The sequence below is a fragment of the Heterocephalus glaber genome, unplaced genomic scaffold (assembly GCF_053883595.1).
Source record: "Heterocephalus glaber isolate CG9 unplaced genomic scaffold, H.glaber_assembly_v1.0 deba00001553, whole genome shotgun sequence".
NCBI classification, from domain to species: domain Eukaryota; kingdom Metazoa; phylum Chordata; class Mammalia; order Rodentia; family Bathyergidae; genus Heterocephalus; species Heterocephalus glaber.
This window is the reverse complement of record NW_028258344.1, coordinates 12,088,374-12,104,923: the sequence shown is the minus strand read 5'-3', so window position 1 is coordinate 12,104,923 and position 16,550 is coordinate 12,088,374. Positions and strand designations below refer to the sequence as shown.

Genomic DNA, 16,550 nt, shown 5'->3' with positions numbered 1-16,550 from the left:
AATGCTTAAGAAGGCATGCATTATCCCCATCCCTTAATACTGCATTCTCTTCTAGTACTGACCTATAGCTTTCCTTATGTTCTTAGCCAAACATGTAAGAATATTTTCCTAATTCATCATCTCTGTTTCCCTACTTTCTGTTCAGAATTTGACTCTGACTTTTGTGCCCACAATTTCTTCAAAACTTCCCTTGTCAAGGTCAGTGCTGACTCCTAGTTTATTATCCTCCTATCACTCTGACCATTTCTTCAAGTCTCATTCTCTGGCTCCTCTCTCTGTGTCCTTCCTCTAGGTTCTGGTTATCTTCAGGACTCTATCCTCTGCTCTACTTTTCCTCCACAAACTCTGTCTAACCTCTGTTCCATATTATCAATAGTCACCCCCAGAACTTTATATGCAGTGGAGTCCCTTCCTTGGAACTTTAAATTCATACAGCATTGCCTACTTGACATTCTCACCTGGATATTCATAAAAGCACCCCAGGCTCAGAGTGGCACAATGAATAGGAGTCAAATCTCTTCTCTTTTATTTTAATCACTGACTTAAATTTACCACCCAAAGCTGACAATTCTTTGGAATCAGCCCCCCCCACACACACACACACACCTCTTCCCTCATTCTTGCTGCTATTGCCTCAACTTCTCTCTCCCTGCTCTTCCTGGATTATGGCAACAATGGCCTCAGTACTGAACTTCTATTTGAGTCCCCAACTTTGAAGAAGGAACAGCATGAGAAGCTGAACACAGAGCCGAGAACACATGAAGCCCTAGCATACTACATAGAAAAGACAAAACTACATCCTAAATTTCATCTGAAGATTCTATGTGCAGGTGTCCATCCTTGACCATATTATCTCCTAACCTATCCTCCATTCTGCTGTCTGTGTGAGCTCTCTAACACAAGCATGCAGAAACACACACACACACACACACACACACACACACACAAGCTGAGTCTCCATGTGTCTTCTGCTCTTTGTTCAGCTTCTTGTGATGCTTCTTCCCTAAACTCCAGAAGCAGTTCCTCAAATATGGTATCTTCAGATTCACTTTCAAGATTAAGATACCTTCCTCCAATTTGTCTACCAGGCAAGCTTCCAGCCTTGCTCAAGTACTCAAGCACTCCTCTTATGAGAAACTTTCTTTTATTCCCCAAGAAAATTTGACATTACATCCCCATCTTCCTGAGGTAATTTATGGATATTCACATCATAAATGTTGACTGAATGTTTACCTGTCTGCCCTCCTTACTAGGTTGTAAATTCTTTGTCTTTTCATCTTTGAATCTCCAGGGCTGAGCCAATGTCTCACATTTTAAAAGATTTCTAGAAGTATTAGTTGAGTGAATTAATAAAGGAATGAAAACTAGATTCTCTATTAAGATAATGCCAAGAGCTACCTATTGATTACTAGATTAGAAGCCAGGTTAGAAGTAATAATGATGTAGTAGGACTTTTTAAATCTGCCACTTAATTCTACGGATCAAGTTATTTTGTTTCCATTTTGTGGCTTAATTAAGTTTGGCTTTATCCACCAATAAATTATAGCTATTTCTTAAAGGAACATTCTTTGGAGACATTTCTGATTCTTTGGGCGGAAAGAGACAGGCAGATAGAAACACAGAGACAGTACAGAAATGAAGAAAGGAAGGGGAAATTTGGCTTTTTATTTAGTCATAGACTGTATCACAATGGAAAAGCAAGCCTATTTTAGGGATTGCCCTTTTCCTTGTGCATTTCCTAGCTCTTTGATTGTAACTAGAGGAATACGTTTATTTTTCCTGCATAAACAAGTCTGGGCTTCCAAAAGAGATATTTCTTATCTTTTTACTGTGTTACTTAATGAACCAAACTATAGCGAAGAATTATACTGAAACCTTATTAAATTATGCTGGTCACCAAACCCAAAAATGAAAGCCTGTGATGGTTATTATGAATACTCTTCTTTTCAGCTGGGCAGGAAATCACGAGCTTACAAAAGAGCTGTCTGGATAGACTGTGGTGTTCACGCAAGAGAATGGATTGGCCCTGCCTTTTGTCAGTGGTTTGTAAAAGAAGTAAGTTAAACCCTTTGTTCAGTGTCCATTTCAGCTAACCAGTCCTTCCATTTGTTTTTATTCTGCCCAAGGAACAAAGTGAGAATTTGAAGCCAGTAATACCTAATGGAATGATAATAACACCTTGATAGTGTTGGATGCTTTCATTTTTATGAAGACTTCCAAAATCCTGGCTCAGTTTATTTTCACTTCTGCCCTTGAAAGTAGGATTTGTCAGCCCTGATTAAAGAGGAAGAAGATGAGGTTCAGAGCCTTTATGAATCTGTAACAAATTAGGAAGCAGTCATAGCAATAGATATATAACAGAAGGCTAAAAACCCAAATTGTGTCATTCTAATTTCCTACAGTATTATATGTAATTTAGAAAGTTCCAAATCAACTCGCCCACCTTGAAATGATCTCACATGTGTTATAATAATAAAGAGGTGAACAAATGTTTGCAGTATGCCCTCCTGCTATAAATCTGTAATTTAGAAACCAAAAGATCTTTAGCATTTGTGGATTTAACATTCTCAATTTCAGTTTTCCTTTGGCAATTTTAATAGTGACTTCTCACTTTCTGAATGTTTTGTTTGAATTGAGGGTCCGCTGAGATAGTGTGTTAAGAGGAGTCCTTATCCTAAGAGTAGGCTCATCTTATGGACCAATACCTTAATATGTTCTGATCATTTTCTATATGTTGTCAGGAGTATACTGAGTTTTATGATTTGATTTGGTTTGGTTTTAACCTTGACTTTTAGTTTTTAAAACAAAACAACAACAAAACCTTTAAAAGAAAAATAGCCACTAGTATTAGTAACAAAAATGAAGAAGTCTAAGGAAATGAGGATTCTGAGCCAGAAAATAGCCCTATACATTTCTTTACAGGAAATAATTAAGGATACCAAGGGTACCTAAGTATATTTTAGTTATATTTCACTGGGTTGTATGGGGAAATTATCCTCTAGTGGGATTTGTGACTTAAAGGACTCTTCTGCATCATAGAAAATATACTTCACAAGTGTCAAAGTGTACTAAATTTGTGTCTTAGTTACTTTTCTCATTGCTAAGACAAAATAATACCCACCACCCAAAGTTAAAGGAGGAAAGGTTTATTTAGCTCACAGTTTGTAGAAGTTTTAGTCCATAGTTGGCTGACTCCAAGGCAGGGTGGCATGGCAGAGGAGCATCACAGAGGAGAAGCAGTTCATGTTCATGGTGGGCAGAAGGTAGAAGGCCGCAAGTAACAAGAAACAAGTGACAAGCAGTGACCCTCTTTCTGTCCCTAATATCCTATCCAGGCTACTCACCCTTAGGGCAGGTAGCACTCACACCCAGGGTGGGGGAGCCTTAATCCTAACAGCACACCATGAATCGATCCCAGCATTACATCCTTGATCCCAGCCTCACATCCTTGATCCCAGCCTCACATATCCTAGATCCAGCCACCTCTGAAAAGCCCCGCCTATGACTGCATAAGGCTTTGGGAGGACATCTAGATATAACCCATAGCAATTTGCAAAGTCTCCCTCTGCCACTACAAAAATATTCTTAATTTTATAAATATCGTATAATAAAATTTTCTACTTAGACTATTGAGTAATCACATTCTCTGAAAACACTATTTCATCCTGCTAAAAACAAATGCAAAATCTATAAAGAAATTATTAACTCCATCAAATATTCAATGAATACATAACAATATAACATATATTTCTAATTTGAGGGAGAAAATGAAAGAAAATAGGTACAGAACATCAGTTGCTTATTGTAATGATCACTTTTTTGTCATTGAACTAAATATCCAATATATCTCTTAAAGGAAGAGAGGTTTAATTTGTTCCATAAGATTTCAGTCTGTGATCAGCTGGCTCCAAGACAGGTACATCATGGCAGAAGGACATGGTAGAGCACAGCTCTTCACTTCGTGGTAGCTGGGAAGCAAAGTGTGGAACAGCACCCAACAGTAATTGTCAGGGGCCAGACATTGTCCCCAGGGTAGTAACATGACTCACCCAGTTGACAATCCTGCTTAACTCACATTTATAGAATATGGTCTTGGGTATTATTGGAGGACATAAGAATATATCTCTTAGATATTCCAACTAAAATTTTACCTCACCCCCAACATATGTAACCTCATCTTTATAACATCTAAACTTATCTTGTTTATGTAGTTACTATCAGTCTTATCCCTGTACCAATTCCAAGGGTAGAGACTCTATCATGTTCACTGACAAATCATCAGCATGTAACAATACCTTGCACTTACAAAGTATTCAATTATTTATTAATGAACAAGAAAGACAAGAATCCATAATAATGCTGTGGAAAGATTTCTGGGCAATGATTTGTCAAATTATCTCATGGAATATAAATGGGACCACCTGGGGTTTGCAGAGCACAATCTCTGCAGCCATATACAGTAGCCCTATATCCTGAGCTAAATTTCCCATGAAAAGAATGCAATGTAACCAAAAGAAAAGGAAGGGGCATGTACAATGACTTTCACCTGAGATTTTGGATCACAAACAAGAAGCATCAGTCAGGCTGTGTTACAGCTTCTCTCTAGCTGTCTCCCCAACCTGCCTCCCACCCAAAGCCTCATGCACTCATAGGTGGCACTTTTCCAAACTAGCTGGATCTAGGGTGTATGGTACTTGGATTAAGGGTGTATGGTACTAGATTAGCCCACTGACTGGAATTAGCACAGTTGAGTGTGGCTGAATGGATTTACTGAAGACAAAAGCCCACCCTGGGTATGGTTGGCATCACCCAAAAGCTTTGTAGCCCATTAGGGATAAAAGGGAAAGGAAGGCTCACTGCTCACTGACTTCTGCTTCCCACACCATGAAAAAAGTAACTAGACACTGGGGATGTAGCTCAGGGGTATAGCACTTAAATAGTACCCATGAGGCCCTGGGTTCAATCCCTGGCATTATTTTTTAAGGCATCAATGAGGATTAGACTCCATGTCCACAAAGATGTAAGGAAAGGCTTTTCCCTCCACAGGCTATCTTCAATGAAGATGAGTCAAGCCATTTCTCTGCCTCCACTATCCTCCCCACCTCTCTTTCATTCTCTCTGATTATAGTTGCCACTAGCCTCTCCACCTTACCACTTAAATTTCCCATCTGGGTTAAGTCATAAACCAGAAATAGAAAAATGGAGGCCTGGAAGTCACTTACCCCAATGTCCTTGCAGAAGCAGTGGGGCTGCCACAGTGTGACAGCCATGTGGGAGCAGTGACTAGAGTATGTCAATATTAACCCATTACATGCTTATAAAAAAGTTTTCATCAGTCTTGGAAGCCCTCTTTTCCATTGATGGTATTACTGGGGTCAGGGGAATAGGAATAGCAAATGTTTAAATAAACTTATAGATGCCAAGTATTGGTATATCATCTCTTTTGCACCAACTCAGTTCCTTAGTTCCAGGTGTAGCTGATTCAAAAAGGGCTTCATGCAATGCCCCCCACAGGATCACTTCCTCTTGCCCAGAAGTCCTATTTCTGGCTCTCAAGCTCTCATCTTTTCTAATTTCTATGTCTCCTCTCATTACATCAGGGAACTTCTGCCTGCTTGGGAGCCCAGGAGACCCTAGGATGCCATATCCAGAGTGCCCCTGGCTGACACATGCCATAAATACCTGTTGCATTTTGCCTTCTTTTAGGCTCATAAGAATCACGTGAGTGAAGAGATGTGCTTTTTCTACATCTTTTACCCCAATCTGTCAGTGGTTCACATCATCTCTCATCTCCCTTAGAGTTTCAGCCTCAAGAGAAAAGTACTATATCAGAAGCCAAACATCTGGCTTCTTGCTGTTTCTTTCTCTATTTCTTGGTGTGTTTTCCTAACACTCAACAGCTTAAAACAAGAAACATTTATTATTTCAGTTTCTGTATTATTTCAATTTCAGTACTCCAGATGCAACTCACCTGGTGCCTCTAACTTAGAGTCTCTCACAAGGCTATAGGCAAAGGGCTCGGTTGGAGCCTCAGTCAAGAAGACACGTAATTTAAGAATGAGAGTGTGCTTTCAAGTTCACTTATTAGTTCCTGCCATGTGGTCCTCTCCTAGGCAGCTTAAATCAAAGCACCTGGCTTCTTTCACAGTAAGTGAGGGAGAGAGCAGGCCCAAGAAGAAACCATAGTCTCTGTAATCAAGTCTCAGAAGTGACTCCCATGATTTTTGCCATGTTCTGTCCATTAGAATTTAATCTGTAGGTCCAGGCCACCTCTAAAGCACTGGTGGCAAACCTGTGGCACATGTGCCACAGCCAGCTGTTTGTCATCATTGAAAGCTCTGAAAGCCTCGCCAACACTGCTCTAGAGGAAGAGATCACATGGGACATAAATATCAAGACAGAAATCATTTGGAACCTCCTTTGAGGCTGCCTACCGCACTTCAGTGGACTTTCCCCATAATCATCACTGTAATGTTTGCATCCTTACTCAAATGTGAACTGGAGGAAAATTTATCAACCCTTCTGGAATACTGATAGAGCAGCATACCACATAGGGACTGCATGACAGTCTGTCTTACTAGCCATGTGATCTTAGTGGGAAAACACTCAATCTCTTTGAGCCTCAGCAAAATAAGAGTATGTGACATCCTGGGTTATTGGGAGGATTAAATGATACAATAACATAAAAGACAACAGAGTGTTTGCATATAATAAGCACTTAATGAAATGAGCTCTCATTATTTCTACTAGCATCAGCAAATTGATATTTTTAAATAACCCATGCAAAAAGGACAATTAAAAAGGAAATCAACAAGAATATAAAATAACTCAGTACTATACTATAACCTAATAGAGATTTATAGCTCATCCCACCCAACAGCAGCATGCATTCTTTTTACCTGTCAATTAAACGTATACTAAGAAAAACCATATACTAAAGCCAGAAAAACAAACTTCAACAAATATAAAATAATTAAAATCATACTGACTGTTGTCAACCACAATGAAAGAAAACTGGCAATTGATAGCAGAAACGTAATTGATAGTATGGATTCTCTGTCCAAGTCCATACTGCTCTGATCTATAATGAGTAGTCATCCTAAAAAATTTCCTAAGTATTTGGGGAATAAGGGTGGAAACTGAAACATGAAAAGCACTTGGAAATTAAACACTTCTAAATAATTTATGGGTCAAATACAAGATTTAAAGGGAAATAAAAATACATTCAGTTGGTTGATAATGAAAATATAATGCATCAATATTTATGGGACAAGGCTAATACGATACTGAGAGGGAAATTTATAGCACTAAATGCATGCATTAGATAAAAAGAAAAGTCTCCAAATAATAAGCTAAAAAAATAATAAACCCAAAGCAAGCAGAAGGAATACAGTAACATAAGATCAGAAATTTCTGAAATTTAAAATAGAAAAACATTAAAGAACATCAATGAAACAAAGAGCTAGTTCTTTTAAACTATAAAGAGAATTAGCAAATCTCTAGAAGGAGAATCATAGAAATACAGAAGATGCAAATTACCAAAATCAGGAATGAAACAAGGAATATCACTATAGACCCTGCAGATATCAAAGGGATAATAAGGGAATATTATTAATAACTCTACACATATAAACTGGACAACTTAGACAAAATGTGCCAACTAATTGGAAACAGAAATTATAATATGCCTATTATAAAATAGATAGTTTGAATATCCCTATAACTATTAATAATATTTTTTTTTGGTACCGGGGATCGAACTTGGGTCCTTGCACTTGCGAGGCAGGCAGCGGAAACACTGAGCTAAATCCCCGGCCCTAACTATTAATAATATTAGATTCACAAATTTTAACTTCCCAAAAAAGGAGCTATCAAGGCCCAGCTTTCACTGGAGAACTCTACCAAATGTTACAGGAGAGTTAACATAAATTAAATACTCCCTTTAAGAAAATTGGCAAGAAAGAACACTTCCAACTTATTTTATGAAGCCTCATACCAAAACCAGATAGAGACAGTACAACAAAAAAGAAAAGTGCATACCAGTATACTTCATGAAACAAAGAAATCCTTAAAATATTAGCAAATAGAATTTATCAATGTGTAAAAAATATGCTCCATGACCAAGTGAGATTTGTTTCAAGGATGCAATCCAGTTCAATACTCAAAAGTTAATAAAATACACCATATGAACAACTAAAGAAGAATAATCACATAATCATGTCAAGTGACGCAAAGAAAGCATTTGACAAAATGACATGAACTCACAAAAATAGGAATAGAGGAAAAATTCCTCAACTTTGTAGATAATATCTACAGAAATCTACAGCAAACATTATAATTGATGGTGAACAACTGAATACTCCTCCCTAAAATCAGGAATGAGACAAGAACATACACACTCATCTCTCTTAGTTAAACTACTACTAGAAGTTCTAGTTAGTACAGTCAAGTTTTTTTTAAGGAAAATAAAAGGTATATGGATAGAAAATAAATAGATACAATTATCCTTATTTATAGATGCTGTGATATTCTACACTGAAGACTCAAAAAAATCTACAGAAAAAAAATCCATAGAATTGCTGAGTTCATTAAGGTTACAGAATACAAGGATAAGTATATATATTCCCATTTGATAGCAATGAACACATCAACACTTAAAAGATATAATATCACACACAGTTTTGCAAAAAAGGGGGCTTTCCTCACTTGCAGTGCCCAGCATGGGTGGCCGCTCAGAGGCCACATCCCTGTGACTATAGGACAAATTTCCACCTGTACAGGGAGGCTACATAGTGAGGAGGGATGTGGCCACCAAGAGAAATCTCAGGTGTTGACAGGTCATGATCGAGCCAATGCCTACAGAGAAAAAGTAAGCCTGGAGAGAGTCAGCAGCTCTAGGGAAAAACAATAGAACATGCCAGCAGGGCTAATCCCCCAAAAAAGCTCACAGTTATTATAAATTGCAGAAACAGCTTGGAGTTTTATTCCAAAAGTGAGTCCTTCCACACAGCAAGCAACAGTTAGAGAAGGAATCCAGTGCAGCACCATATTTCCAGAGAATATTTAATCAGGTGCCATTTAGGAAAAGGTTGATTATTTAAAACTGAGTCTTGGAACAGTTAAAAAAAAACACTTCAAGGTTCCCAGTGTTACCCTCCCACAGTGATTGGATGAGAGACTGCCACAGGAGACTATCAGAGAGAGTTCAGGGTGGACCTAGACCCCTTGAGAAGTTTAAGCTCAGCCCAAGAAAAACACGGGGCCTCGCCAGTCATGATGAGAAGCCAACCTGGCACATATGGCTTCCGGAAGTGGCTGGATATCAAAGTTTTGGCATTAAGTACAGCAATCTGCTTGAACCCCTGTCCTGCTGCCTCCATCCATCAGAGATCAGAGTGCTAGTTGCTTTCTCCATTTACCAATTGGAGCAAGTACATACCTTGGTGTGAACAGTTGCCACAGCCTGGGGTGAACAGACAAAGGGGCCTCTCGAACAGGGGAGCACCCCACAAACCCACAGGCTATAAACCTGGGTGGAGAAAAGCATGACTTGCTGGATTCCAAAACTGTGAATTCTAGAAAGAAATTACTCTTTTAAAAATACAGAGAAAAAATGTTAAAGTTTCTGCCTAGCAAAGGAAACAGCCAATAGAGTGAAGAGACAACTTACAGAATGAGAAAAAATTCCCAGCTAACGCTTTGACATAGGACTTATATCTAGAATGTACAGTAATTCCTTGGTTCATGAATGCTTCTTTTCACTAACAATTCAGTTCACTAACAGAAATGTTTGGCAAAATTTTGCTTCTGTTTGGAAACTCCACTTCAAGTGGCAAACATGACCATGGCCATCTTCCCTGCATAAATGTGAACATGACCATCTTCCCCAGAATCATGGAACAAATTAAGTTCATGAACTGATGTACCTCTATATAAAGAATTCAAAAAATTAGACTGCCCCCCAATAATAAAAGACCCAATCAAAAAATGGGCAACTGAAATGAGTAGACACTTCTCAGAAGTATAAATGGCAAATAAATACATGAAAAAATGTTCAACATCTCTGGCCATTAGAGAAATGCAAACTAAAGTAACACTGAGATTCTATCTTACTCTAAAACAATGATTATCATCAAGAAATCAAATAATAACAAATTCTGGCGAGGTTTTTTGGGGAAAGGAACCCTTCTATATTGTTGGTGGGAATGTAAATTAGTACAACCATTATGGAAATCAGTATGCAGATTCATCAAAAAACTAAAACTAGAAATTCCATGCAACCCAGCTATTTTCCTTATAGGTATCATCCCCAAAGAGCTAAAGACATCATATTACAGTGATACATGCATATACATGCTTATAATAGCACAACTCATAATAGCTAAATCTTGAAAACAGTCTGTATATCCATCAGCAGATGAATGGATGAAGAAAATGTGGCATTTTCACACAACAGAGAATTACTGTCTGAGTCATTTGTAGGAATAATGGATCCACCTTGAGACCATAATATTAAGTGAGGTAAATCAGACACAGAAGCTTAAATATCTCATGGTTTCTCTTATGTGAGAAACACAAAATATAAATAAAGAGCAAAATAAAAGATAATAGGAAATAGGGAGATAGGTCTTTTGCAAAAGGGAAAGGGACCAAGAGAAAGACAGAGACGGGTAGGAGGAGAGAAGAAGGAAATGAAAAAAAAAAGAATTAAGATGTGTTATGTACATATACTCACTCCCCAAGGGGAATGTAATCATGTACTGCAAGCATGTACCAATAAAAAATATTAAAAAGTCAATTCTCCCCAAATTGTTGTACAAATTTAACACAAATCATATCAAACTTTGAGCAAGATTTTTGTAGATATAGATAAGACTATTCTAAAATTTATATACGAAGACAAAGGAACTAGAAGAACTGAAAATATTTTGAAAATAAAGAAGCAAGATTCATTCTACCCAATATCAAGACATAAAATATCTATGATAATCATGAGTATTTAGTATTGGTGAAGGGATAGACATAGGTAAATGGAACAGAATAAAGAACTGAGAAATTATTTCATGAAAATATTTCAAACTAACTTTTTTCTAATAGTATAAAGACAATTCAAGAAAGAAAAACAACCTGTGTAGTAAATGGTTCTACAAGAATTGTACATCTAGGGCCAGAGAGTTAGCTCAGAAGTTCTGCTGCCTGCCTCACAAGCACAAGGTCCTAAGTTTGATCCCTGGTACCAAAAAAAAAGAGAAAGAATTGTACATCTATAGGAAAAGAATCCCTAAGTCTTACACTTTAAACAAAACAATTCAAAACACAGCATGACTTACAGGTAAAAATATACAACTTTTAGGGAAAAAAAAAGAATAGAACATCTTCAGGATCTAAAGATAGAAAATGTTTCATAAAAATAAAATTTAGCAAATTGCATATCATCAAACCTAATCAAAATTTCAAAGTTTGGCCCATGAAAGACCTTGTTAAGAGAATGAAAAAGACAAGCCACAGACTAAAAGAAAATACATGCAAACCAAGTATCTAAAAAAGGACACATATTTACAATATATAAACTCAAAACTTGACAGTAAAAAAAAAAATCTAATTAAAAAATAGGCAAAAGACATGAAGAGAATTTCACAAAAAATATGTATATAAATATGTATATAAATGTACATATGTATAGAGATGGCAAATAGGCACAGGCATAAAGATGTCATTAGAAAATTCAAATTAAATCCATGATAAACTAGCACTACACAGCTAATGGCTAAAATTAATTAAATATATAAATACAAATATTTCTATAGATGTATAGATAAATATATATATCTATAGATACCAATATGTATCACCAAATTCCAGGGAGGATGTGGGAAACTAAATCATTCATATATTGGGTAGGAAAGTAAAATGGTGGAGCTACGCTAAACAGTTGGCAATCTCTTCTAAAATTGGACATGCAACTATCATATGACCCAGTAATTACTGTTGGTATTATTTTTTCTGATCTGCTAGTACCATTCTATTCTTCAAATTCATTAATTTTATGAGTACATTTTAGGTGTGCAATATGCTGACATTCATTATTGGGAATTTGTACATTTACATAATACATCTAGGTTCTTTTTTTTTCCCCATTCCCCTGCCCTCCCTTCAACCCCTCCATCCCTACCTATTTACAAAGACTTTGTTTCTATTTTTTCCTTTTCTCATATTTATTCCTTTCCCTTCTTTCCTTTCCCCTTCCCCTTTGGACCTTTTCTTCCTATTTATAAAATGGAGTACTACTAAGCCATAAAGAATGAGACATTTAGAGCTAAATGGATGCACATTGAGGCCATACTCTTAAGTGAAATAATATACACATGTATAAATACCAAATAGTTTCTCTGGTGTGAGAAAGTGAAAGTGTAAATAAGGATCAAAATGTATAAAACACTCCACATTTATCCCAGTGAAATTAAAACTTATGTTCACTCAAAAACCTATATGCAAATGTTTATGGCAGCTTTATTTATAATAGCCTAAAACTGGAAACAACCCAAATACCTGTCGACCCTCAAATACTTAAATAAACTGTAGTACATTCATAGCATGGAAAACTACTCAACAATAAAAAGAAACTATTGATTCACGCAACAACCTAGATAGATCTTGAAAGACTTATGCTGAATGAAAAAGCCCATCCCAAATTGATACATTTTGTATGGTTTCATTCATGTGTTGGTTTTGAAATGCTAAAATAATAGAGATGAAGAACATTTTAATGGTTTCAAAGGGTTAAGGAAGAAGGGGAGATGTAGCTTTTAAAGGACAGCATGAAGGATCTTTATGAGGATAGAAGTCTTCTGTATCTTAACTGTACCAATGCCAATTCCCTAATTGTGTTGTTATGCTACAGCTTGACAAGATGTTATCACTGAGAGAACATGGGTAAAAGGCATTTCTTAGTTACATATGGATCTACATTTGTCTCTAAATTAAAAGTGCATTATAAAGTAATAGCCAGGCTCCACAGCCTTGGTTTTCATTCTCTTTGAAACAAGGTGCTATCTCTTTCCTAGAAAAATAGAAGCACTTTCATCCTTGCCCATTCTTCCTTGCCCTAAAATCCTTAACAGAGTCTCTCCCCTGGAAACCAGAAGCATGAAGACATGACTCTGGCTCCATCTATTTGTCTCTTCTTTGGCCAGCTTGACTATCCCATGTCATGCCCTGAGAGCCATTTCCAGTCTGCCCCCTCACCAATTTAGCAGGTAGATCCATAGATGTTTATTTTGGAAATGCAAAGCTCAGAAAACAATACAGAAGCAAATTCCCAGCCATAAATGATAGTGATACAGGTTTAATACTTTTGTTATTTTCTTAAAGTGCTTAAGTGGATTCATTATCTTAACACAGAATCGATAATTGTTAGTTGGTAAACATTTTTAAAATGAAAAATATACTCTAAAACTTCGGGACTTTAGTCTTTTAAATTGAAAATCATTTCATTATTTTGAAAAATATAGAGCCATCACTTTTTTTTTTTTTTTTTTTTTTTTCAGTACCAGGGATCAATCTTGGGTCCTTGTGCTTGCAGGGAAGGCAGCGGAACCACTGAGCTAAATCCCCGGCCCATCACTTTTTTGATTCAATAGGTTTTTTTCCTCCAGTTCTGGGAATCAATCAAGGGCCTCATAGATACTAGGCAAGTGCTCTATCACTGTGTGACACACAGCCTAAATTTCAATACTTTCTACCTCTCTCTTTTTCAATATTTCTATTCACAAAAATTTTTATAACGTGCAAAATAAGAGAAGCACATAGAGGTACACATAGATTACAAAATCTTCTTCTTGAATATTTGTCTATCCCAGGTTAGCAGAACCATCACTAATGTTATATTTATGGTACCATGGGGTTTGGGGGGTTTGGGCAGAGTGCCACATAGACGTGATGGATTTACAACTGCAATATGTACTGCAAATGCTCCCTTCACCATAAAACCAAAACATTGAAATAAAAAGCTTTAGAAACACTACATTTTGGTAAAGTTTTCTTAAATTTGTCATGGGATAGAGAAATTATAAATTCATTTTAAAAAGCCATATAATAGATACATAAGAAAAAGAAAATAATACTAGAACTGAAATATGAAATATTCTGTCTCCCAACCTGTTAATGATCTCATATGCCAAGCTCATGTTCTCTAAAAATCAAAGAATGAATTCTAGGAACAATGGAGGTTAAGAGTAGGAAGATATTTATTGATAGGATAGCTCCTGAGGGGCATGAGGGCTCCCAAATGGGTAGCCTGGGGACTCCACTCCACAGTTTTATAGAGTGAAACCCATGTGCTCACAATGTGGATCACAGCCTGATCATTCAATAAGGTTACAAGTATAGTCACTTAAGTAATAGTGGTCCAATCAGGAAACAAGTCACGTAAAAAGCATGGATGGAAAGAACAAAGATTCTCCTAGGAAATGGTGGGCCCAGCAGTCTCTGGTCACCCACCAGGGTGGCTGATGTCTATCTAGACTTCATTAGGCCCAGTGCTTGTTCTTTGAGGAACTATTCAGGTCTGATCATCTTGTCTTTACCTTGAGGCCCAGTCTCCAACAGATATGTCTCCAGCCACAGTTGTGGTGTGTTTCACCTTTGTCCTGTTGAGGACCTAGCCCTATCTGACTGTCTATAATATTTCTAACAAATCTATCTAGAATAGAAACAGATAAATACATACAATCTGGAGTTCATCTTTCTGTAAAAGTGAACATATATTATTTACAGAAGAGTAAAAAACATAAACATGAGGTGGACAGAGGGCAGGGAACAAAGAAAATAAACAGCAAGCAGATCTTTGTAAAGGACACTTACAAAACTGAAAAGTAATGGTCTTTAAAATTAAATAAGATAAATGAAATTATCAAGTTGAAAATAGTTAAAAACAGTTTGGCAGTTCTTCACAAATTTAAATGTAAAGTATCACTATGTGACCCCCAAATATATATGAGTGTGTATTGAAAACATATATCCACACAGAAACTTACACATTCACAGCAGTATTAGTCATAATGTTCATAAATTCTTCATCAACAGATAAGTGTTTTACTTGTTTTAAATATTTGTATATATCCAAATAATAGAATAGGATTGGGCCCTAAAAGTATTGAAGTACTAATATAAGCTACAGTATGGATGAACCTTGAAGACATTATGAAGTAAGGCAAATACAAGAGATCATATACTGTATCATTCTACTTACATGAAATGTCCAGAATAGGGAAATCCATAAAAACAAGATGTATATTAATGGTTGCAGAGATGGGAAGAGTGAAAAATTTCCACCAATTACTACCAGGATCTTTCAGAGGTGATAGAAATATTCTAGAATTAGATAGTGATGATGGTTATACAATGTTGCAAATATACTAAAATAACATTGACTTATATTTTAAAATGGGAAATTTTATGTTATTCAATTATATCTCACTAAAAAGGAATAACATGCTGACATATACTACAACATGGATGAACCATTATGTTAAACGAAAGATGTCAGTCATAAAAGACCACATTTACTGATTCTACATATAAGCAATGTCCAAACTGGGCAAATTTATAGAGATAGAAAGCTCATTAATGGTTCCCTTTGGCTGGGGAAAATGAAAGGATTGGAAAAGGCTAATAGTTAAAGGGATATGGAATTTCTCTCATGGATGATGAAATTTCTAAAAATTATGTAGTGGTGATGATTACACAACTTTGTGAATACATTAAAAGGCACTGAATTTTAAGTTTTAAAAGGATGAGTTATAAGGTAATGTGAATTTCATCCCAATGAAGTCATTTTAAAAATTGCAGCCCAATAAAGTTATTTTAAAAATTATTGTTTCCTTAAAAGGATATGTATATTAATGAGTACAGTATATTCTTGTTGATTATTTTGAACATTCTATATGATGGAATCAACAGAAGTATAAGTCATGGTCACTGTTCTCAAGGAATCTACTTTTTATTTGATGAAAAATATTTATGTGTAGAGTACGACATGAAATAGTGTATTTCAGAGGTGAATTATACTGATCCTACTACCTGAGGAATTAAAGAATCAGAGAAATCCACAAAAATTTGAGGAAGAAGGGGAAAGCTTTTTGGAGGAGATGAATCTTAAGTTAGGCCTTGACCGAGAAGTGGGAATTTAATCAGGGAAGTAAGAGTGTTTCTAAAAGGGGAAATGACTAATGATGAATGTGAAGATGGTGTGTGTGTGTGTGTGTGTGTGTGTGTGTGTGTGTGTAGTTTTCTGAAAATGTTCTACAGTCTGTGTGAATAGACTCTAGTGCAATATGAAGTGAGCTGAAATATTATAATAAGTCTTAGAAACCAGACATTGCTGAGGCACCATGAATAGTTAGGGATAGGAAAGGCAGAGAGGGTAGTGTGACTGTCAGAAACTCTGCTTTCATGAAACTTGATTCTTCTGGAAAAAAAAGATTGAAATCCTCTTTGATGAGAAGAAAAAGATATTGAACAAACTGCCAAAATGAATGAATACCTGATTC

General features: G+C 36.3%; 1 protein-coding gene and 1 pseudogene across 2 annotated transcripts in view; one reads left to right on the top strand and one right to left on the bottom strand.

The window, feature by feature from the left end:
• The window catches only part of LOC147824140 (uncharacterized), a 206,394-nt pseudogene that overhangs the window by 26,777 nt on the left and 163,067 nt on the right, over positions 1–16,550 (bottom strand). The window lies entirely within an intron of this gene.
• Cpa6 (carboxypeptidase A6) overlaps positions 1–16,550 on the top strand; it is a 389,851-nt gene that overhangs the window by 282,012 nt on the left and 91,289 nt on the right. Inside the window, exon 6 of the mRNA XM_004842087.3 lies at positions 1,951–2,055. Within this exon, the coding sequence (XP_004842144.2) occupies positions 1,951–2,055 (105 nt within the window). The remainder of the gene's footprint in view (positions 1–1,950; positions 2,056–16,550) is intronic.